At 35.3% G+C, this 24,451-nt stretch overlaps 1 protein-coding gene across 1 annotated transcript in view; it reads left to right on the forward strand.

Moving 5' to 3' along the window:
- The window catches only part of LOC145673868 (cytochrome b5-like), a 28,162-nt gene extending 4,377 nt beyond the window's left edge, over positions 1-23,785 (forward strand). The window contains exons 3-4 of the mRNA XM_081743648.1: positions 7,257-7,415; positions 20,210-23,785. Coding sequence (XP_081599774.1) covers positions 7,257-7,415; positions 20,210-20,368 — 318 coding nt within the window. The 3' untranslated portion in view covers positions 20,369-23,785. The remainder of the gene's footprint in view (positions 1-7,256; positions 7,416-20,209) is intronic.
- Positions 23,786-24,451: the final 666 nt, after the last annotated feature.

The following is a 24,451-nucleotide window of genomic DNA, read 5'->3' on the forward strand; positions in this document are numbered from 1 at the left end:
CTATCTTTTGTTAATATTCACAGGGAAATTACAGATATTGAAGAAATTTTTAATTTTAACAATTATTTGAAGAATTTTTGTTCGTTACAACTTTCTACACTTTTATTATAATTTACGTGGGGGCCCTAAATATTGTCTACTTACACTTACGGAATGTCTAGAACCAGCCCTGTGCGTATGCGCGCAGATTGTTTCTATCTCTCCGATTGACAACGCCAAGACAAGTATGGCGATGTTCGAAAGCACAGAAGGTTCTTGCCTACGGTTGAATGTTTGCCGCGCGGCAAAAAGTACGGTATTAACATCCAGCACTAATAGCACTAATCCATCCATCCCCAGAATAAAACTGTCGTAATTCTGAAATGTCAATTTTAAAAGTAAGCCAAAGAAATTTGTTATATCTAAAGGAACTTCATTATCTCGTCTCTTTTTGAAAATTGTAACGTTATTTCAATATGTATAGTAATAATTATTGCAAAGTCTTTCTTAAATACATACACATTGCAATTATTACACGTTAAAAATTGATAACAATTAAAAATCTATTTTGAGTTACGACAGTCTTATTCTGGCGGTGCGCTTGTAGAGAGAAAAACTACTTTACGGTTTCACTTTATTTGTGATTCGTTATTGTAAATCAAAGTTCAGATATTAAACAGCTTTGAAACAGCTCCAATATTCTTTTATGTACACTCTGTATTACATAGAAACTTCATAGGGAAATAGCAAAGATTACATCGAGTGCATTACTTCTCTATTTAGTTAATTAGTTTTAGTATTTTAGCATGAGTCTCTGATTTGAGTACTTTCTCATTTTATCAGGATTGGATCCAGGACACTTCTGGGAGGAGGTTGAAGGGGGTGATGGTGAAAGATTCTCAATTTTCTTTCTCACTGGGCATTTGCAGCACTGGTGGCTGTGCCGCCGAAGCGAGAACGACCCTTTGTCCCCCACCTAGACTATTAATATTATCCATGTTTGATCATATTTAAAAAGTAACACTATATTCCCTAAACAGTGCTTGTTGAAAGAGAATGTTGGTTTCAGTACAAAGTGGCATGTTTCGCGGACGTCAATGTCAAGGAAGACCACATGGGAAGGGAGAGGATCATGGGACCAAGTATGCTACTAAAATTTTAGAGGTTTGAGAAAAATAATTGAAACATTTAAATCAGTTAACAACTAATATTTTGTATAGAAATTATAATTTATGTAACATAAACACACTTTAAGCAATGTCTATCCTGTAAGGGTATTGCAAGCCAGAACAATTAAGTAATTCAAGATTTTCCTTTAATTAACATCGTACGACCATGCTCCGAGGGTATGAAGAATGAACGAAATGGTAGAAAGAAGGAAGTGAGAACTCCGAGAAAGGCCATGCACATAAAGCCCACTTGGGATCGAGCCAGGGACCCCAAAAATTGTAGGCTAAAATAGTTTCTGGGGAAGTGTCATGGACTTCATGGGGATAAGTGCTAAAAGTGTCCAAATGAATTTTATATAAACGAACATAGTGTGCACTATGAAAATGTTAATGATAAGGAGTATGCTATTGTTCAATAAACGTATTTTCCCTGGATCGTCTGATTCGAACGACATTCGCGCTACCGAATGTGTGTGTGTGTAGAGAGAGAGAGAGAGCATACCGATCTTAGTTTGAAGGTCACAACACACTAGCCAAAGTAGACGGCATGCTGATCATAAAGTTTGTAGGGAGCGTGATGCTAATAGTTTGAAGGTCATTATACAATACAACTAAGGTGGTTCTGTGTATGAATCTGGGTGGATTATAGTTTGTCTGCAATGCAAGGATGGCGACAGCAAACTCTAATGTGTGTGATTAAAGTAAATGACTTCGAGCGTGGCAGTAGGCCTATAGTAAGGCTCCGAGAGATCATGTGATCGTTCTGTAGAAGTGTCACTAGCTTAGTCGTGACCGTGGTGTGTCAGTGAATCATCCATGACAAGCATGACTCAAAGATAGGATTTCACCAGGGATACCTAAACTCGGGAGCCTGGCTCAATAATTGAGCGCGAGCCCCAGTGGCAGATTTAGGCATCTTGAGGCCCAAAATAATTTATGGCTGAAGGTCCCTCATTCTTCACTATATCCAGCCCGTAATAAACTGACCACTAACGAAATCATCCCAGCATATATTTGACAGTTTTGCTCTAGCCAGAGACTGTTTTATAATACATTTACTTTTTAGTATATAAAGGAGTCTTTGGGGTCATAAGTTTAATAGATTACGGTGATCAGTGTTGAGTGTGAACTCTGAAGTCGTTTCGACGTAATATTTAGGTTTGTTATTTAAACTAATAATGAAGTTTACCAAACAAAACAAGGTGTAAAACGTTACAATAATAATTTAGAAAAAAAAATAATTGTTCCAAATGTTGATTTTTCTTGTGCGACCTCTGAGTTCTGTGGCCCTAATCAGCTTACCTTGTCTGCTTAGTTGGAAATCTGACGCTGACGAGCCCTATAAGTTTATAGGGAGCTAGAACTCGAGGCTAGTAATAGGCAGTGGGAATATTCCCAGTGGGAAGGAAAATATAAAATGGGAATATTCCGGGTTTTCCCCCTAGCATATAAATTCTCGGTAAGGAATTTATTTCCATTTCTTTATTTTTTTTTTCAAATTATGAGAACCATATGACCAAGGGCGCCCATGTTGTGGTTTCCAAGGGGGCAAGTATAAGCGACGTTTCAAAAATAGTTTCAAATTTTGCTGTAACTAATGTAAAAATTCTATTGAGTTTTCGATATTCTGAAGTACAATTTCCTCTAGGGGGCGAGCGCCGCACCTTGCCTCCCCTGATGGGCGTCCTTGCATATGACTAATTACTATATTTTAATTTATTATCATTCACTTCTAGGTTTTAAATAACTTGGAGGTTAAAAAATTGAAATTCATTCACTGTATTTTATATAACTAAATAATATGGTTTCTTAGGTTCTATTTACATTTGCACTAGAAAGTAGCAAAGTAGACCTACTAAGTTACAAATGATGAAAAGGAACCAGTTTGTAAAGTAACGTAGAAGTTCTGTAGAAATAGAGATGAAGTACCATCAATACGCCCCGAACCACCTTTAGTAATAGACGTCAGTTTGTATGCTGACTCTGATTTGAATTTCTGAATAGGTACTCGAACTTCTCTTACATGTGAATTAAAGCATGAAATTTCGAGAAATGGGTAGGAAGAAAGGTCGTGTGTGGCAATGTTACGTGCAAAATTATAAAGGCAAGTCAGCATCTTGCAAATATTGTGGACATAAATACGTGCACAAATGTTGGAAAAGGAGAGATATGTGTTTTCTAGCAGTTACCCAACTTAATTTGTTTATAATATTTAAAAATTGAATATGTTTATAATATCAGTAGTAGTAGGGTTAACTTTAAAATATATACTTAAATATAAATTTAAACTGTTTAGCGTTGTAAAAGTATGTGGACTTCCTATACCAAAGTTTTTTTTCAACATATTTACTAGCATAAAACATATTTAAGCAAATATACATTTATGCGTACTCTCTAAATATAATAAAATATTAATAAAATAACATAATACCGTTCAGAATATACATTTTAAAGAATCCTCTGAAAAATATAGTAATAAATATATTGTGATAAAAGAAAACTTTAAATTTGAAACCATAATATAGTAATAGAATGTAATTTTCTTTGTGTTTGTACATAAATTCCCGGAATATTCCCATTTTGGGGAGTCTTCCCGGGAATATTCCCGAAAATATCTTCCCGGGTATTTTCCCATCACTACTCGAGCCCCAATACGATAAGTAAGCACAACCATGAGCAAGTGGAAGCTCCTATTGGAAATAGGGAACCTGCGTCCTTAATAAGTAGAAGCACAAATAAGGATAATGGATGCGAAATCGAGCTAGTGCCAGCCTTATTGAATATAGAGAGGCTAAGCTATCGTAAACCTGATAGTAGGCACGAGCAGGCATGAGCCTCATTGAGTATTGTGCGCCCGAGATACCGGAAAATGCCTCCGCGACTCACCGGAATGGAAGTATCTCCAGGGCCATACTATTGTGCTGCCAAAATGTCTTGAGCCGTGGCAAAAATGCGAACTAAAGCTCACACTCTCACACACCCACGCGTTGAGCCAATAAGTGTTCAGCTGTTGCTAAGCGAGAGAAAGCGAGTGGTATTCCTTTAGCCGATAGCAGTGCTTGCAACGGAAGACTAGGGATCAAGTCAATGTCGTATATTTATAACTGACACAACGACAACAACCCAGTATAATCAGTCATCGTGTGGCTTCCATGTGAGACCACAAACACCAAATAGTCGAGTGTTAGCGACAAGTATGTATATGTATGTTCCCACGTTCCTCTCGTGCGATTTCTCCGGACAACTACTCATCATTGAGATCGCCTTCGCCTTCGGAGTTGCCGACAGAGATTGCAATAGCGAGGCGAATGGAAGGTGGTGGTATTCAGAGTCCTGTTTATTTAGAGGCAATCACAACCATATGCGTGTGTGTCCGTACGGGAGAAATAAACGTGAGCGGGAAAATCCACCGCCCAAAGGACACACATCTTGTATTCTGGTATGAGATCAGTACATTAAGACACGTATGCCAATTGCTTCTAGCCTTCATCAGTGGTTTGTAACGAACTAGTGCACCGTATATTTTGTGATATCTGTCTTTCATTTCTAAATCATTAAATTCCGAATCAGTTCTGAATAACTTCAGGTTAAATATAAATAATAATAACATAGGGTGACCAGAAATATTTCGACCAAAAAGAGTATATTGACGTAAATCAACAGTAAGATGGAAACACTGGTATCTTCATAACTAGAAAGTCTGTTAAATTAGACAAAAAAAAAAAAACGCTCAAATTTAATACTTCCTAATCTCGATGCGGTAGCAAGAATGAAAGATTAAGCCACCGTTTCTCTTAAAGGGATGGTTTATTGTTATAAATAAATGTGATTAACTTTCGAGTTTTGAGTATTTTTATGTCAAATCATTTTTATGCATCAGAAGAAGAATATAAAGCAACTTCTATGGCGAGAAAAAAAATGTATAGAGTATCTGAATCTACAAAAGAATATAACATTCTTAAAAAGAATACATTACATACATCTGGTCACATTACACTACCGTCTAAAAAACCGAAACCTTATTTGACACTTTGTGTGCCAGTGGCTACGCCATGAAATCATATTTTTTAATGCTTCCTCTCCATTTTGCATATTTCCTGCTGGTTCTCGTATGGTGAAACCACTTAGCAGCCATCTGCTATACAGAAATCTAACTAACTCTTACCTAGACCATTAAGAGAAACCATGTGCAAAAACAACAGTGAAAATTTATTAATATTATTTTCTATGCAGGAATAGTCTCTAAGTATAATCTTAGATACTCGTATACCCCAATGGTTATTTTTTTTTCAGAATAATATTATTATGTATGTACACTGAGAGCTCGGCTAACAGAAAAGATGACAGAACTAAAAAAAAAGAGATAAAGGCCATACATTATTTCTGATAAATATTGTCACTATTTGTTCAGGAACGTATTTACACGTTCGGTCAGAAAAAGAAAAAAGGCCTTATATGTCTTTCTAATTCTTCGACAAATAGTACTGCAGCAATACAAGTACTCGTAGTATAAGCTCAAAATATTAATTATACAGTAGCACCAGTTTGAGTCTTGTAAACCAGTGATGGTCTAATGGCAGCCTGCTAATTAAAAAATAAAAAAAAAATAAAGGGCATGTATGATTTGTTCTTTTTTAACTCCACGCGTAACAAGGAACTTGTGTGGGTAAATATCACAATACACCTGAATCGAGATTTCACTTTTAACTTTGGTGAATAAGCCCTTTCTGCATGGTGAAGGCCGTTGGCACTTGGCACCTGAAAAAAAAAAATAAATAAAAAAAATACAGATTTCATAGAGCTAGTTTCAATTGTTCATAGATCAGGCCCTAATTGGCCTAGATGTACGAAACAAGAAGCAGGATATGTAGAACGGAACAAAGATTCAGAAAATGTATGATTTCCAGACATTTAGTGAACCTATTGCTCAGAATAGAAAAGGGGAAGGAATAAAGATAAAGAATGAAAATGATCCCCAAGTATGGTTCTTATTTTGTCCTGCCCATAATGTGTTATAAATTGGCCGTCACTAATGTAAACTATTCGAATCTATATATACCTAGCCTGAGAAAAAAAAATTACTAATAAGTAATGTTGCGGTTTCGACAAGTTGTTTTTGTCTTCGTCAGGCTTATTTATCAGACAGGCTTATTTATCTCTGTCTGATGAAGGTACTGATAACTGACGAAACTGTAACACAAGATATTATACAATAGTATTTTGTTATTTATTCTTAATTAATTGCAGTGTTAATTACGAGGAAATATGTACGTCTATAATACAAGGTAACTCAATAAAACTTTCCACTTTTCAAACGCTAATAAAACAAACAGTATTGCATATAGAAACTTGTTTATTTGAAAATTCAAAAAGATGGTATTAAAAACAGTTTGCAATTACGGGAGGTATTCTTGGAATTTTTTTCTTACACTCTCCCTAGGAAGCCCAACACCTGTAGCATGTTTCCGTGCAGAACGTTTTGGGGATTGCAATACGGATTTTCTCACAATCTCAATGTTCTCGAACATACAAGCACTTTTAGGTCGGCCAGATAATTTTTGTTCAACGCTGAACCCATTCTTCGAATCTTGTCGATTGACTGCAGTGTATTGGACATTGACATTATCTTCGCATCAAGAACATTTTCATTACGTGGAATAGTAAATTTCAAGGGAAAGCCTTCTGCACTGTAATATTAGAACTGCTGGTTTTGAAAGACATTTCAATTTCGTACGCACGATAAGCTCCTGACTAAATCTTAATGACGACTGAAAGCGGAAGAAGAGTGGAGGGCGAAAACGATGATCCCCACTCATCTTATCCCTTCACTGACAGAACTACAGCTGATCAAAAAGTGGAAAGTTTTATGGGGTACTAGTGAAAATTGATAATTGTACTTGTATTATCAATTGTTGTGTCATTTCAATACACAAATGAGCAAAGTAATTGCAATCAGAACTAAGTAATTACAAACTGTTTCCAATACCTTTTTGTTTATTTTTAAATAAACAACCTTCTATCTGCAATACTTTTTTATTTTATTAGCCTTTAAAATGTAGGAAGTTTGATTTGGTCATTCTGTATTATTACAAGGTTTTGTCTTTTCAGAATGAATCACTTCAGTTTGCGACATCACTGCCAATTCCACAAAGTTTCCAATGCCAATCTCAGGTGACACTGGAAGAAGTTTCGTGGCATGATCATATCCACGATTGTTGGATTATCCTGTTTGACAAAGTATATAATATTACGAACTTTTTAGCGGAGGTAAGTTCACCATCCAATATTTAAAAAATAATAATAATAATTAAGACTCTTTATTTTTAAAATGAAATTATTATACAGTTCTATAATCATGGGATATGATATGGAACGGAATAGCGGAATTCGGAGAAAAAAGTTTAAGAAAACGATTATTTTTTTGACGTAGGAATAAATGTTTTATTTCTGATTACCAGATAATGACAAAATTAATATATGGGGGTGATTCTTAGCAAAAGACAGAGCAATACATACAATATGTTGGTTAACAGTGTATTATACTACATTTACAGTACATAAATAAATAATTTCTTATTCCTTTTTCTCTTTTGATTTTCTCGAAAATTGCGCATGAGAACCTACCCTCAAGTCATGTCGATGTGATTTATTAACTGATATAAAGTACATCTTACATATGGACAATATTTTAATTAAATAGAAATTACAAATTGAGAGTAAATGATAATTTTAGGCTCTTACATCATTAACCATGCTATGTACTAACATCTTCCTAGTAAAGAACTTAATAAAAGTATATTTCAAAAATCAGATTCATGGCTCAGTAAGTCTAATGCTTCTCGTATATCATTTTTTTAAGGTTTACAAATTATTAAATAATTCTTTTTTCCTCCATTTTCTCGAAAACTATAATCATTTTATTCAGCTCAATAAGAACAATCGATATATATGTATGTCTCATCTTTGGATTTTTTATTTTATTTATTTATTTATTTTTATTTTATTTTATTTTTTGGTTAAACATTGATGTTATCGTAGAATTAGTTCTATTCTTTGGTGAAAGTACTAAGTATGCAAAATTGCAAACATTATCGTTTCTTTCGTTTTTCCTAGCGTGCGCGCCTATGGCGTGGGAGACCCGGGTTCAATTCCCGGCTGGAGCTCATGTGGTTCGGATTCCACGTTAATCAGTAGGTCCACGTCTCATATAGCCTCGCTGCTGAACGGGACGCTAAACTAAAATCAACTCAACTCAACTCTTTCGTTTTTCCCTAAACTGGTCCCTGGATCTGGTTTATTCTAGTCAATTTTACCATTTATAGACGCATGTGCATAGTAATTCATATACAGTAGTATGAATCAACAGTAGTAAGTATTAACTGTTGATGTAAACCCATAATTACAAACTTGTCAACACTGCATTAGCACTTGAGTGTATTTGCCGTGAACCATTTTTCAGCAGAGGGAGATGCAGAGGTTAGCACGGTATGTTAGATTGTAAAACACTGATGTTACTGATGAGAAATTTCTTTTTCAACGCTGATTAGGACTTCACAATATATGGATATCCTTCACTTAAAACTAGGTGATGCCATCTAAAATGTCTTGAGATTGAATGATGTGAACTTACTAATAACTAGGGTTGCCAACCGACCGATATTTTACCGGACGTTAAGCGTCTGGTATTTTTTTCCTCTTATTAGTCCTATTCTCTGTTCTATTCAGATTATTTTGGAATGATGAAAGAAATCATTTGTTAATGAACATGGTTAAAGCAGAGCTTATAATTCGCATTGATAAGGACCTCTCGTGCGTGGAATTTGCTCAAGATTTGAAGGCAGGAAAATTTACTGAACTTATCGACACTAATAAAGGTCGACAAAAGTACATTTTCAAGAGCGCAGCTAGCATTGCCTTATCCTCAGCTACATTTTCCAATTAAATAAAGCATCCAGATCCAGTAAAAGTATGTAGGCGTTATGAGACATCACCAGCCTCAGCAAAGCTGCTAAGACTCATTTTTCAAGTATATTTTGTGCATGCCACAATTATATTGTTAAATATATTTGCTTTTCCGTTCTAAATACGACGTATCATTGATGGTAGACTACAAAAATTACATGTGTTGACTCAACCAAAACTGAAATAAATAAGTTTAATGAATGCTTCAAACGTAACTAAAGTTAAATTCGAACTCCGTGTTACCTTATGCTTTTGAAACACCTTGTATATTGAAAGGGAATTTTAACTTTATTGAGAATGTCAGGAAAACATGTTTTATTTCGTAGTAGGAAACTGTAGGTCGCAAATTTTGCGTAATTTCAGTTAAGTAAATCGTTTCAACGAGTATTAAATGAAGAATACATGATTAGTAATTATATTTTGTATATTTTACGTATTTAGCCAAAAATATAACATTATTTAAGAAAATAAGTGTATATTTTAGCTTTTTAAAAGGTTTTCAGTTTATTTTTATAGATATTGCGGCATAGAGAATCTTCACAAGAAAACTAAAATTTTAATTTCGTAAATTTTCTTTAAAATTCCAAATTAAGAAAGTCAGCCATAATTTCTTCTTGGTGCATCTCTTTGTTTTCGGAGTAAATTATTTGATTGGATCATCCGCAATCACAGTTGTGGCAGAGATTTTCGGCTTTCTTTGATCTCAGCACCGAAGCCTATCATCCGATAGTTACGTCACAATTATCTTCCAATTAGGGATCATCTTCTCATTGTTCTTTGTCTTACATCTTCAGCCATTATAGGACACAGACGTACAGTGTGCGTCGTCTGTAGAAAATTGTAAAAGTGACTAGTATTTTTTAAAACTGTGAATTGTTTTTTTCGTCTTGCATCAGTGGTACTCTTATGGAATGTGCTTATTGGAAAATTTTACGTTCTCGAACAGCGAGAAAACGTAGGAGAAGCTGAATAAGACGGTGGCGAAGAAATCAAATCTTGATGTTTGGTGTTCTGGAAGAAGTTGAGTGGCGCTCAATGGCCACATAGAACAGCATTGCAGTTGTTGGTACCTGTAAACATTTTTAGAATCCACGAGTTAAAAAAATCTCAAAGGAGATTTGCGTGGCATACCATCATCACAAATATTTTTTAATATCAGTTTATTCAGTCGTCGAAGGATGGATCCATGTAAGTAGAAACCAGTAAAACGAAATTCAGTTCAGATAGTGACAACTTCTAAATTCATTGTCTTGTGGCAGAACAAACGAGTGTGGTTTTCTTGTGCATGTGTAAAATTTTCAATATGATGTGCTAAGTGCATTAAGTTTTCCCCAACATCTCTCACATATGGGTCTGGACAATGTGACATCGTGAATTCATTCAATTGGGGGGTGGGGTGGAGGGAAGAAAGCTAGATTATCTCAACACAGAGCGATTGTCATAACATCATGAAAATGTGTGTACAGCCCACACATTTTCTCCCAAAAGAAAGAAATGTTTGGATTCCCTACAACCTCCAAATTGTTCAGTTTTTCGGAAACATAGTACTGCTCGAAATATTTATAATTTGGCATGATGTTTTTCTTTGTTTTTTTTGTTTTTTTTTAAACAATCCTAAACGTTATAGTAGTTTTGGAAGTAAGTGTCAGATTCACGGCTAAAGTCAAGTGCAAGGGTACATGAATTTTGCGTACCGGTAACAGGAAACTATCGTCAATAGGTTAAATCTCAGTGATTTTATTCTGATACCCATCGAGTTTTAAAATTACAATTTTAATGATTGCTGTAGAAATATTTTAGTTTCTTTTTTAAAGAAAACTCAGAATTTCAGAGCGACACTAAAGAAAATAGCCACTGCGTCTTTGGTTATAATGTGGTAGCAAAATGAACATAAATACATAAATGAGAATGGTGCTTCATAAATATGTGTATGACTTTTTTTTTCTTTTTCTTAGGTTAAGTTAGTATAGTGTAGCTAGGTTAGGATTAGGGATTTTAGGTTTAAGTTGTGCCAATATGTTATATGAGTGTCTACCTGTGCTAGGTTGTCCAGTGGGTCCGAGTTTCAAGAGAGGTTGTGAAAAGCGTAAATCCTCTATGCCGGCCACAATTTCAATGCACAGAGGATTTTGAGCACCAAAAGAATAGAGAAAGAAAGTAAAATGTAGCTAACCACAACCATATGTAGTGAAGTTTTTTTTTTCAATAGTGTAGTGTATTTATATTGTGTTATTTTCATTCGTTTGTGTCGATCTAATGTGAACGTTTGAAAAGTCGAGAATATTAATGAATATGAATATTTCAGGAATATCTGTGGAAAAGTAAATAATGTTTCGGCTCTGAAAAGTTAGAAAATCTTTAATGTTAGTTTATTTCAGCTCAATTCAGATGGGTATGTCAGTACATGCATGTGTAAAGATCCTTTTTTTTATAAAATTTTCTTGTTCAAATCAACTTACATAAATATTGTCAAATAAAACTTACTAGCCGTGAAAACATCTTTCTTTTCAAGAACAGAATAAAATTATCTTGTAGTTTTAGGTAATAGAAATCTTGAGTTACAGTTATATTTGATATTTATGTGAAGCATGATCAAAGCGAAGAGCAGTACGTACAGAATAATTTTACTGGGGAAATGAAATAGCTGTGAATCAAGAGAAGAGACTTTTCCTTAGTGTGACCGGGGTTGGAAACAACCGAATCTGTCGTATTTTTCTTATTTTATCAGTTTTAAATCAAAATCTCAGTTTGGATTTTTTTTTAAGTTGCACGACAAAATTCTGTTTTGGGATTTGTAAGATTATTTTTTTTTTACTTAGATGGGGCTTCTACAGACAACATTAAGATCTTCATTGTGCTCATTGCCAGCTCCACTCGTAGGTCGATGTCCTGTGTCTGTAGTTGTGGTTCACAACCTATTTCCGGATGGGATGTGGATAATGAACTGCAGGCCTGGATACCGGACTGTGAGTTGAGATGGAAGAGACTTTGGAATCTTTACAGTTTCGGACAAGATTTGAGTTCTATTTTCCGTAGATGATTGGCTTGGTGAGTGTATTAGTGACTGTTGATGACGAGCCCATACGGGTCCAGTAGGTTCGGTGTCACTAGTCAGTGATACATTCAGCATAGCCTGTAGTCTCAAGAAAAGGGAACATCATACAAAATACAATATCAGCATCATCATCATTTTAATTTAATTTTATTTTTTTTATTATTTTTATTTTATTATTTTTTTTAAAGTAAAAGTGGCGACCCTTATCCAGGATCTCTGTTGTTTCAATCCTACGCGAGTGCTAAGAAAAAACAAACAATCACAGCAAAGTATTTGTAATGGGGATCATTATGACAATCGACTCATTGAGTGATTCATGGTCACTTCTGGATCTGTATGTGCGTGATGTTGAGGGAGACAAATTTAATGAAAGTGAAGATGTCTGCTGGTAGCAGATCCAGTAACGAATCTCGTCATCCGAACGAGTATATATGTTGTAGTGACGAAATCGCCGGTTTCAGTGTATACTGTGACAGTTGCTTCAGATGGGTGCATGCCCAATGTTATGACTTGTCGGATGAACAAGTCCAAGAATTAAATAAAAGTAGTGAACCGTGGTTATGCAAGCCTTGCATGGCGAAACAGGTTACAGTGTTGCCACTTCCGAAGTCATCGGAAACAGATACTGAGGAAGGTGAACATGAAACGCGGGGTAGCCCGAACGAATCTGACAAAGAGGAAGGAAATCGAGGAAATGTAGCTTCCGGTTCTAATATACAGTTAACTGACTTTGCAGCTATGATGGAACGTTTCAGCCAGGCTTTAACTTTAACGTTGAATGAAAAATTTGAAAGGGTAGATAGTAAATTCCAGGATATTAGTAATAATTTTCAGTCAATGAATCAGAAATTCGACAATGTCAACTTTGAGATGTTGCAAATAATTAATGAGAAGGTAGCTCATGTAAACGAAGATGTAGAGGCTATTAGGTCTGAAGTTCGCGATTTGCATACATCTGTTGGTAATTATCAGAGTAAGATAGACGCGCGGGTAGATGCCGTTGAGGAAGGTCTCCGGTTATCGGTTGAGGCGCAGAATCGACGATGTGATGACTTGACAAAGGAGTTCTCACATCTCGAACTAAGTACCCAGAGGTCGTATCAGGCACTTGAAGCCAAAATTCAGACGTTGGAAGAGAACCAAAACCAAAGAAAAGACAAACGGTGTGGACGAAAACGATCACGAGACTTTGTTGTCTGTGATGGGATCGAGTCTGATGGGACCGAGTCAGACATCCAAGTGGATGTACCAGTCTCTTCCGTTGGGGAGACTCGTGCTATTTCCACGGTGACTGTCTCTGTCTGTCAGCCGACCAGCATTCACGGCACAAATGTCCTTCCATTTGAATTTCCCTCACATATGTCGAACTTAAGCAAGTCGAATACATCCTGTGTTGAGACAATGGGTTGTCAGGCTTTGTCCAGGAGGTCGAATCCATTGTTAGGTTCACCTCAGGTGTCAGGATCTTCAAATACCATGTGTCGGTTGACCCATGTGGTGTCCTCTAGTAATGTAGCAGACATGACTCCGTCGATTGCTGGAGTTCAGGAGGGAATGTGTGGTCGCGCGGTGGTATCGATGCCAGACAATTTAACTTCTGGACAAAATTACCAACATTATTCCACTTTCGGACAAAATTATTCGGGTGCAAAGAGCCCTGTGGTTGGCCACAATTCTCCCGTGAACCCCAGTAGGAACGAGGAATGTTTTGGTAAGCGAACTTTAAATTTAAGACTTTCCGAACTAAATCATTTGCCTACATTTTCTGGGGAATACGGTTTGGCTAGATCATTCTTAGAAAATTTAGAACAAACGTTTAAGGTAATTTCGGCATCGGAACATGAACGCCTAACCTTGGTACCTTGTTGTTTAACATCTGGAGCCAAGACGTGGTTTCAGACTGTTTGCAAAGACATTATTAGTTATGCGGACTTTGTGCGTCTATTCAGGGAACACTATTTTTCGGCAAGGATGGAAAGATTGCAAAAGAAGTTTATCCAGGGGATGAAGTATGATCGACCGAAATACAACCGGTTGACAGATTTTGCCTGGAAAATTGTAACGGAGTATTATGCGGTGGCACAGCATCCGGATGAAACCGAACTCATTGAAATTGTCTTGGACTGTTTACCAGCTGGTGATGCCAAGTTACTGCGGGCTGTTGAGCCGAAAAATATCCAACACCTTATGGTCAAAATAGCCGAGATTGAAGGACATCCGGAGCCAAATGAACCGGTCACTGACAAAAAGTTTAGACGTTTTCAGGTGCGTCAGGCAAAAGTAGTCAAGAAGTCCGAAAAGTCAGGAAAACAACCCGCCAAGGATACTTCGTCTCAGACGGAGGAAGACGAAGGAAAGAGGAATGAAGGACATTCCAATGGGAAAAGAGGAGATGACCGATTTTCTAGAAACAGGGGTCGAAGAAGAAACTTTCAGACACGAAGACCTTGGCCCAATAATGGAAGGCCGAATTGGGTAAGAGATGACCATGGAAATCGGAATGCTCCGTATGGGTACAACCAATGCTACCAACCAGCAGCGATGAGTTACGGGTATCCGCGGGGTACATCTCAGACATGCGCGCCAAACGCGATGAACTCAGCAGGAGCGCAAGCCTATCCGGGATATGGGCCGAATTTACTTCCTGGAGGGGGAGTGGCGACTCCCACGTCCACTCCTTCCCCAGGAGTGAACATGGCAATGTCCAGTGGCTGGCCTCCGCAATATCCGACATTTGTACCTACGATGGCTCAGCCACCGGAATCGAACGGGAATAGTTTGGGAAATGCATATCGCAGCCCTCATTAGGGGAGAGTGTGGACTGCGATGTGGATTCCTCAACTCCCCAAAAAGAACAAGATCAGTTAGCGAGTAGTCAAAATTTCAATTTGGTTAGAACCTCATTCGGTTTTGATACAAACCCTCCAAATTCAAAATTCATTGTTTCGGAAAGATCTGTATTGTGGAAAATTACATACCATTTGGCAAGGGTGTCAAAACAATAATAGGGTACGTGTGGAGAATAATTTGATTTACGTTAGAAATTCTCAAAATTCTGTTTGGTTGCTGGTCATTCCTTCCAGCTCAGTGAAAAATATTGTTTCGGCAATCCACAACAAAGGCCATTTTGGAGTGAAGCGATGTTTGTCGTTCGCTAAGGCCATGTTCCATTGGAGAGGTATGCGTGAGACTTTTACAAAGTATATTCAAGAATGCCTTCTTTGTGCACGAACCAAGTACTCCTACAGGGTGATTAGAAAGGAGCCCTGTCATGTTGAGGCGTCTTCTTCCTTTGAAAAGCAATGCCTCGATCTGGTCGGGCCTCTTCCTAAGAGCCAGGGATATAAATATATCTTGTCCATCCTGGACGTCTACAGTCGTTTTGTGTGTTTCTTCCCTCTTCGGACGGCACACACAAGAGAGATTGTGGCGGTCCTTGAGAAGAGATATTATTATCAGCTACCATACCCGAAGTATTTGGTGAGTGACCAAGGTCCGCAGTTCTTGTCGGGCGTCTGGAAAGTTTTGTCAAAAACACCGGATAAAACATATACTTACCACGCCATACCATCCGGCCTCTCATGGCATTATCGAACGCAGACATCGTGACCTTCATCGCATTCTCCGCCTATATTGCAGTGACAACCAGTCCAAATGGAGTAATTTTCTAAAAGCCGCCCAAGATTTGTGCAATCACTCTTGGTGTGATGCTCTCGGATGTACTCCAGCGGAGCGTTTCTTGTCGTATTCAGCATCCAAGAGCTTCAAAGAAAACTTCATTTGGCCCAAAGAGACTGTGCAAGTAAAAGAAGACAAGAAATTTGTAGTCTCTATTCCGGCAGTAGTACCGAAGAAGGAAAGAAAGCTGCGGAAACAACAAGATACCATCACAGAAGGTTCTTTGGTGATGGTGAAAACTCACCATGTGTCGTCAATACCGAAGAAGGTATTCGCCAAATTTATGAATACCTATGTTGGACCGTATAAAGTTGTATCCTTAACTCGAAATTCAGCGAGATTGCAAACTCTGAAGGTAGAAAACATAGGAGTACAGAGTTTTGACAATCTGAAACTGTTCCACTGTTCTGAAGAGAAAAGAAAAGAATTATTAGAAGGATGAAAAAAAAAAGAAAAAAAGCTTAGTTTATAGGTTAAGGTTAGGTTAGGATATTATCATATTATATAGGGTGTATGTATAGTTGTGATTAGGAACGAGAATTTATTCAAATTAAAAAAAAATATTTTGTCTTGTATAATCTTCAGCATTTTTGTAGTCACAAAAAGAATCAACTTAAGAGGAACTCATAAGTTCAGATTTTTTTTCTCCGAAGCTCCCGGAGGATGTTACCTTATGCTCGGCATAACGTAACATGGCCCAGTGCTTTTGAAACACCTTGTATATTGAAAGGGAATTTTAACTTTATTGAGAATGTCAGGAAAACATGTTTTATTTCGTAGTAGGAAACTGTAGGTCGCAAATTTTGCGTAATTTCAGTTAAGTAAATCGTTTCAACGAGTATTAAATGAAGAATACATGATTAGTAATTATATTTTGTATATTTTACGTATTTAGCCAAAAATATAACATTATTTTAGAAAATAAGTGTATATTTTAGCTTTTTTAATGGTTTTCAATTTATTTTTATAGATATTGCGGCATAGAGAATCTTCAAAAGAAAACTAAAATTTTAATTTCGTAAATTTTCTTTAAAATTCCAAATTAAGAAAGTCAGCCATAATTTCTTCTTGGTGCATCTCTTTGTTTTCGGAGTAAATTATTTGATTGGATCATCCGCAATCACAGCTGTGGCAGAGATTTTCGGCTTTCTTTGATCTCAGCACCGAAGCCTATCATCCGATAGTTACGTCACAATTATCTTCCAATTAGGGATCATCTTCTCATTGTTCTTTGTCTTACATCTTCAGCCATTATAGGACACAGACGTACAGTGTGCGTCGTCTGTAGAAAATTGTAAAAGTGACTAGTATTTTTTAAAACTGTGAATTGTTTTTTTCGTCTTGCATCAGTGGTACTCTTATGGAATGTGCTTATTGGAAAATTTTACGTTCTCGAACAGCGAGAAAACGTAGGAGAAGCTGAATAAGACGGTGGCGAAGAAATCAAATCTTGAGTTTGGTGTTCTGGAAGAAGTTGAGTGGCGCTCAATGGCCACATAGAACAGCATTGCAGTTGTTGGTACCTGTAAACATTTTTAGAATCCACGAGTTAAAAAAATCTCAAAGGAGATTTGCGTGGCATACCATCATCACAAATATTTTTTAATATCAGTTTATTCAGTCGTCGAAGGATGGATCCATGTAAGTAGAAACCAGTAAAACGAAATTCAGTTCAGATAGTGACAACTTCTAAATTCATTGTCTTGTGGCAGAACAAACGAGTGTGGTTTTCTTGTGCATTAAGTTTTCCCCAACATCTCTCACATATGGGTCTGGACAATGTGACATCGTGAATTCATTCAATTGGGGGGTGGGGTGGAGGGAAGAAAGCTAGATTATCTCAACACAGAGCGATTGTCATAACATCATGAAAATGTGTGTACAGCCCACACATTTTCTCCCAAAAGAAAGAAATGTTTGGATTCCCTACAACCTCCAAATTGTTCAGTTTTTCGGAAACATAGTACTGCTCGAAATATTTATAATTTGGCATGATGTTTTTCTTTGTTTTTTTTGTTTTTTTTTAAACAATCCTAAACGTTATAGTAGTTTTGGAAGTAAGTGTCAGATTCACGGCTAAAGTCAAGTGCAAGGGTACATGAATTTTGCGTACCGGTAACAGGAAACTATCGTCAATAGGTTAAATCTCAGTGATTTTATTCTGATACCCATCGAGTTTTAAAATTACAATTTTAATGATTGCTAGTAGAAATATTTTAGTTTTTTTTAAAAGAAAACTCAGAATTTCAGAGCGACACTAAAGAAAATAGCCACTGCGTCTTTGGTTATAATGTGGTAGCAAAATGAACATAAATACATAAATGAGAATGGTGCTTCATAAATATGTGTATGACTTTTTTTTCTTTTTCTTAGGTTAAGTTAGTATAGTGTAGCTAGGTTAGGATTAGGGATTTTAGGTTTAAGTTGTGCCAATATGTTATATGAGTGTCTACCTGTGCTAGGTTGTCCAGTGGGTCCGAGTTTCAAGAGAGGTTGTGAAAAGCGTAAATCCTCTATGCCGGCCACAAATTCAATGCACAGAGGATTTTGAGCACCAAAAGAATAGAGAAAGAAAGTAAAATGTAGCTAACCACAACCATATGTAGTGAAGTTTTTTTTCAATAGTGTAGTGTATTTATATTGTGTTATTTTCATTCGTTTGTGTCGATCTAATGTGAACGTTTGAAAAGTCGAGAATATTAATGAATATGAATATTTCAGGAATATCTGTGGAAAAGTAAATAATGTTTCGGCTCTGAAAAGTTAGAAAATCTTTAATGTTAGTTTATTTCAGCTCAATTCAGATGGGTATGTCAGTACGTGTATGTGTAAAGATCCTTTTTTATATAAAATTTTCTTGTTCAAATCAACTTACATAAATATTGTCAAATAAAACTTACTGAAAACATCTTTCTTTTCATAAGGGAAGAGACTTTTCCTTAGTGTGACCGGGGTTGGAAACAACCGAATCTGTCGAAATTTTCTTATTTTATCAGTTTTAAATCAAAATCTCAGTTTGGATTTTTTTTTTAAGTTGCACGACAAAATTCTGTTTTGGGATTTGTAATTTTTTTTTTTTTTTACTTAGAAGGGGCTTCTACAGACAACATTAAGATCTTCATTGTGCTCATTGCCAGCTCCACTCGTAGGTCGATGTCCTGTGTCTGTAGTTGTGGTTCACAACCTATTTCCGGATGGGATGTGGATAATGAACTGCAGGCCTCGATACCGGACTGTGAGTTGAGATGGAAGAGACTTTGGAATCTTTACATTTTCGGGCAAGATTTGAGTTCTATTTTCCGTAGATGATTGGCTTGGTGAGTGTATTAGTGACTGTTGATGACGAGCCCATACGGGCCCAGTAGGTTCGGTGTCTCTAGTCAGTGATACATTCAGCATAGCCTGTAGTCTCAAGGAAAGGGAACATCATACAAAATACAATATCAGCATCATCATCATTTTAATTTTATTTTATTTTTTTATTATTATTTTTTTTTAAAGTAAAATCCGAATCACTCAATTCTATATGAAGTAACCACTTTTAGGTTGTTCGCATTTTTGACGAGCGATAATGTCACAATCTTAAGAGTATACGTACTACAATAGAATGTCCAGTATTTCAATTTTCAAAAGTTCGTAACCCTACTAATAACCCTGTATCGTATTATAAGTGCTCGCTTTGATCAGAGATTTATTTCTATTTATACTTATTTCCGAAGATATGTCCACCGAAGATATCACTGGCCACCATATTTCAAGGGCATTGTGTACTCTCGTACAAAAATAACAGTTTATGAAAGGATTAATAAGTCTATGCTCCACTGTGGGTGCAGAAATAACTTCATGAGGTTTTCCAATTCTTGAATTATTAACAGTACATTCGACAGAACGACGAAGTTAGATGCTGCTCTGTCGTGTATACCGATTTCGAATTCTGCACTAAATACTAATTATAAATATATTATTCATGTCACATAATGGTTTGATGTCTGTTTTGGACTTCATCAACAATATTTAATGAAAAATGGCTTGTGCAGATGAGGTTTACAATTAAGTCGTCACACAGCGCGAACAAATTACCGGAAAGGTTCGAAAAGTAGCAACGTAGTTATTTTCATATTTCACATTGAGAGTTGATACTTCCAATTGTAAACTTTTATAGTTTATTTTTCCTTCCTTCTGCAATCAGTATCCAAATTAGTTTATCGAAACTCCGAAAGTCGGAGATGATAACGTTTTTGCATGGCAGCATATAACGAAATGCTCAAGTTATTTAAGCACAAGCTGAGTTGTTAGCTTTAAAATGTATTTCCTTCAGTAACCTGTTATAAATTGTGTTTTAATTGATTTTTTCATACTTTTCTAGCATCCTGGAGGAGAAGAAATCCTTATAGAATATGCTGGTAGAGACGCAACTTTAGCATTTAGAAGTTCCCACAACAACACGATATTACATATATTGGAACCGTATCTCGTGGGAGAGCTTCCTGAACACCAACGAATTTACAAGCCACGACGCAACTAATAAGAATACTATCTTTACCTGAGCAAGTATTATGAAGGAAGCTAGACATACTAGCAAAGTCCAACTTTTTTTTTTTTACTTCTAATCTAATCGCTGAATTCAAATCAACACAGGAACACACCCTTTTTAAGCATAAGCATGTTTTATATGAAAAACAAATAAATAAACATCATATGAATTTAGTTTTGTTACCGTTCTTAAGTATAAAAATAATTAATTTAAAAATGTGTGATTCGTTTTTTCCATAACGCTTCCGTATGCAAATACTGACTTCGACGATTCATTTTTCCATTCAAAGTTCTGAGAATTAATATTATGTTCATGAAAAGTATTTACTAAAGGGACAATCGTTCATTGGATTCAATTGGACAGAAAGTTACAAATGAAGGCAAAAAATATATATAGTGGGGAGAATTTTGGAATTTTCTTTAATAGAATGTTTCCATACTATAGCTAAATATATATAGTTAAATATATAAAAATGGGAAATACATTAAACGTGCTCAAATTATATTCATTACGATTAATATTCAACGTTTAAGGTTGATTGTATTTTCGAAAAGTAAACGAAGGGTTTCCAATGTGTTATCTAAAATATCAGAAAGCGCCGGGTGGTACTTTATCGTAATGGAATATGTGTAACATATGTTTAAATTTTGGGATAAAAAACTGCCTGCTGAAGCAAATGTACTAGATTATTCATGCGCTACAATTATTTTTATACGCAGAGTAAAGAGAAAATATTGTCATATGGCTCGGTAAATTTTAAATTAATCTTCCTACAAAATTATTTTTGAGAAGTCTACACAATTAATTTTAAGTCTAACAAATTATTATCTGTACTAGAAATGATTCTTTTATTTTATTTTATTTATTATTTATTATTACTATTATTATTAGTTTTAAGAGCTATCTAATGCTATCTCCTTATGAACATTTATCCTTTTCGTAAATTCTTGTATGTCCGGAATCTACCAAAATAATGTTTAAAATCAGTGCTCTCGTCAAACTGTTTAAAATAAATAAATTATTGATTATGTTATTTATACAATTATTGGTCATATACGTTTTTTTACGTGATGTTACACTTGATTGTGTTCACAAGGAAAATGTTACTGATTTTATGCTTATGCACGTTTCACATATTCTTTTCTTTATGTTGACTAACATTTTAACAATTAGTGTTTTTTTCTCTAGGGAAAGAGATCCGGTACTCACTTTGAATATATTATTATAGCAACTTTTAACACTTTTGACATGTCCGATAAACGCAAAGAATCAGATTTGCAGAATGTAATATATATATACACATTGCTAGAAAAATAGCTTCTAAACAAAAGAAAAGAAAAAAAACTTCAAGGAAAGGTATGGTCAGTGGCGTATTTAGGGAGGCTTCCGGGCTTAAGTCCCCCCCCCGAAATTTTATTTACTATATTAAAGTAAATTCTTGCAGAATTTTCACATTTCCAGGACTAAAGTTAGCAAAGCCCACCCGAAACAAAATCGTAAACACGCCATTGGGTACAGTATTGTATATCGCCAGAAAAATGATAATAACAACCGAGATAAACTACTATTTCTTTATCATCTTTTCTTTAAAGAGAACTTCATAACCTTCCAGTTATGTGCAACCAAAATAATTTGCTGAATATAAGAGTTAAAGTATTACAAATACACTGCCAATGTTATATTGTTAACTTGTAGCATATTCCGTGTTCGTGACAGTCAAGCGAAAGGGCAGTCAAAGTCGATAATATACTCCACTTAAAGTTACAATGTAGTAGTAAATTTATGATTGGTAGACAGTTAACTATGTTCTTTATGTTATTTAATGAGCATTGATTCTTAGAATATATTTATATGTAAGTAATATCAGCACTAACACAAATATAATACCTAGGTAGTATGATAAATATACTTCAAACTTAGAAACAATGTCATATATAATATGTACAGAATAGTACGTAGTTCTCTGAATAGAATTTGAATTATTGTGAATTATGATACTCTGTTCTTGATTCTTTTCCTTCCTCTATCGATTCATTTCATTCTCATTAATTTGAAAATGGAAACATACCTATAATGATGCTGAACTTGAGTTACTTACTTTCCAATTTTGTTGTACACATAATCAAAACTTCTTATTCACTTTGATATATAGAAGTTATAAGTATATCGATCTCGGTTGATACTATAAAAGAAGAAATACCTTAGAGCAGGTCTCGAAATATGTTGGGCGCCAGATACCATGGCAACTGGAAAAACGAATCTGGTCCCTACTTTTTTTAAATTTTTTTTTATTAACGCTAGTATTCCCAATTTTAACGTGCCAGCAGTTCTAAATTTTGGATGCATTAAAAACGAACTGCAATAAATTCGTTATAAAGTTCAAATTTCCAATTTATTTTGAACTTTAACATGAATGGCCCATGATTAGAGGAGTAAATAATTTATACTTCAGTGCTTATATTACAAGCCATGTAAGTGGTTATAAAACACACACTGCTGCTCTGTAAAACTTTGCTTATGTTGTCTTCAATTTCTGTTATAATTGAGGAGATAGCCTGAATACTGTAGTAATTTTGCACTTTTTATAGAGTAATTATAAGACCAAAACATGTAGGCGTGTATTTTAGGCACTAACTCCGACAGTAAGTCAAAAGATAATTATTCGAGTCCTGCTTTAAGATTTATATATATTGTTTCCTTTATGTAATGCTGTTTAGCAGAAATAAATTTTTGTACTTAAATTTATGTAGTGTAATGTATTTAATTTCTGTATGTTAGGATAAGTACGAGAGCTCTACTAATTCAAATTTCGTTGTAGAAAGTATTTCATCATTTCATTATCTTCTTGATCGAATATTATTCAATTTTTAATTTGTTTATGTATTTCGTGTGCATTTTTATGTAATTCATATAATATACTTTCGTATATTATATTATACAATATATTTTATATCTTGTACTATGGTAGTTTTTCGAGTTCCGTACTTAAATAAGATTGATATAAAAATAACCCTAGCAATAGAGTTAGCAGGCCCAACGATGGGAAGCAATACGCTAGTCAACTACCAACGCTGCAACTGGCCGCTTTGCCCATAATTTGCCAACCAACTAAATTACAACGTAGCCTCTACGAAAGTAGTAACATTGTGATTGAGAGTTTGAAGTCGAAACTTTTGGATAAATGATGGCTAATTGTTGGTTGACCAATATACTTTATACGTTGAGTCAACGGATTATTCAACATTTTTGGCAATTACTATTTCCCAACCATGCCGATGATTAATCTATCAAATGTACTGCTAGGGAATAAGTTATAATGTAACACAGCAAAATGACATACATATATAAGAATTTAGCAGAAATAAAGCATTAATTTATTAATGAAGAAATAAATTATTATTATTATAATTCGTCTCTTTTCTTAATCCTGATTTATTTTCTATTATGCACATGTTAAAAAAGCAGCGCTTATTGTACGCACTGTGTTACTGTGTTATAGATACCAACAATGAAGTATTTGAGAAAAATCTAAATACTTTGATGAAGCGTGCTTAAATTCTTGATATTAGTTGCTGCTTTGTCCGTGTTAAAAAAACTTATCAAAGTTCACGAAAATATTTTATTTTTTTATTTTTTTGTTTTTAAGTTTAAAGTCACACGCTTATGTCCTCTATGCTAAAGGAGGCGGGTGATTAATGAAAGTGAATGATTTAAAAGTAAATAAATAAATAAATGTTCTGTGCTCTTCCACCGGGAGCAGAACCCGGGATCACGTGCACCAAAGACACAGCTAGGAACTAGACCACTGAGAGGGGAGAGAGCTGGATAAAATTTAATATTCTGAATTTGTTTTACATATATTTTTTGAAAAATTTCCATTTGTCTCCAAATTATTAAAGGATACATTAACCAGAAAAGAAAACGATTGTTAAGTGTTAATTTGTCCATTTTCTAACTTTCTCTACTTTATTTATTAGCAATTTTATTAATTCTTCTACGCAAAGTGTTGTTACAAACTATTTGATGAGTTCGTGCGTTTGTTTTGTGAGTCGCATACTTGTATCTATATGGTGT

The sequence above is a fragment of the Thermobia domestica genome, chromosome 2, assembly GCF_964235325.1.
Source record: "Thermobia domestica chromosome 2, izTheDome1.hap1.1, whole genome shotgun sequence".
Lineage (NCBI taxonomy): Eukaryota > Metazoa > Arthropoda > Insecta > Zygentoma > Lepismatidae > Thermobia > Thermobia domestica.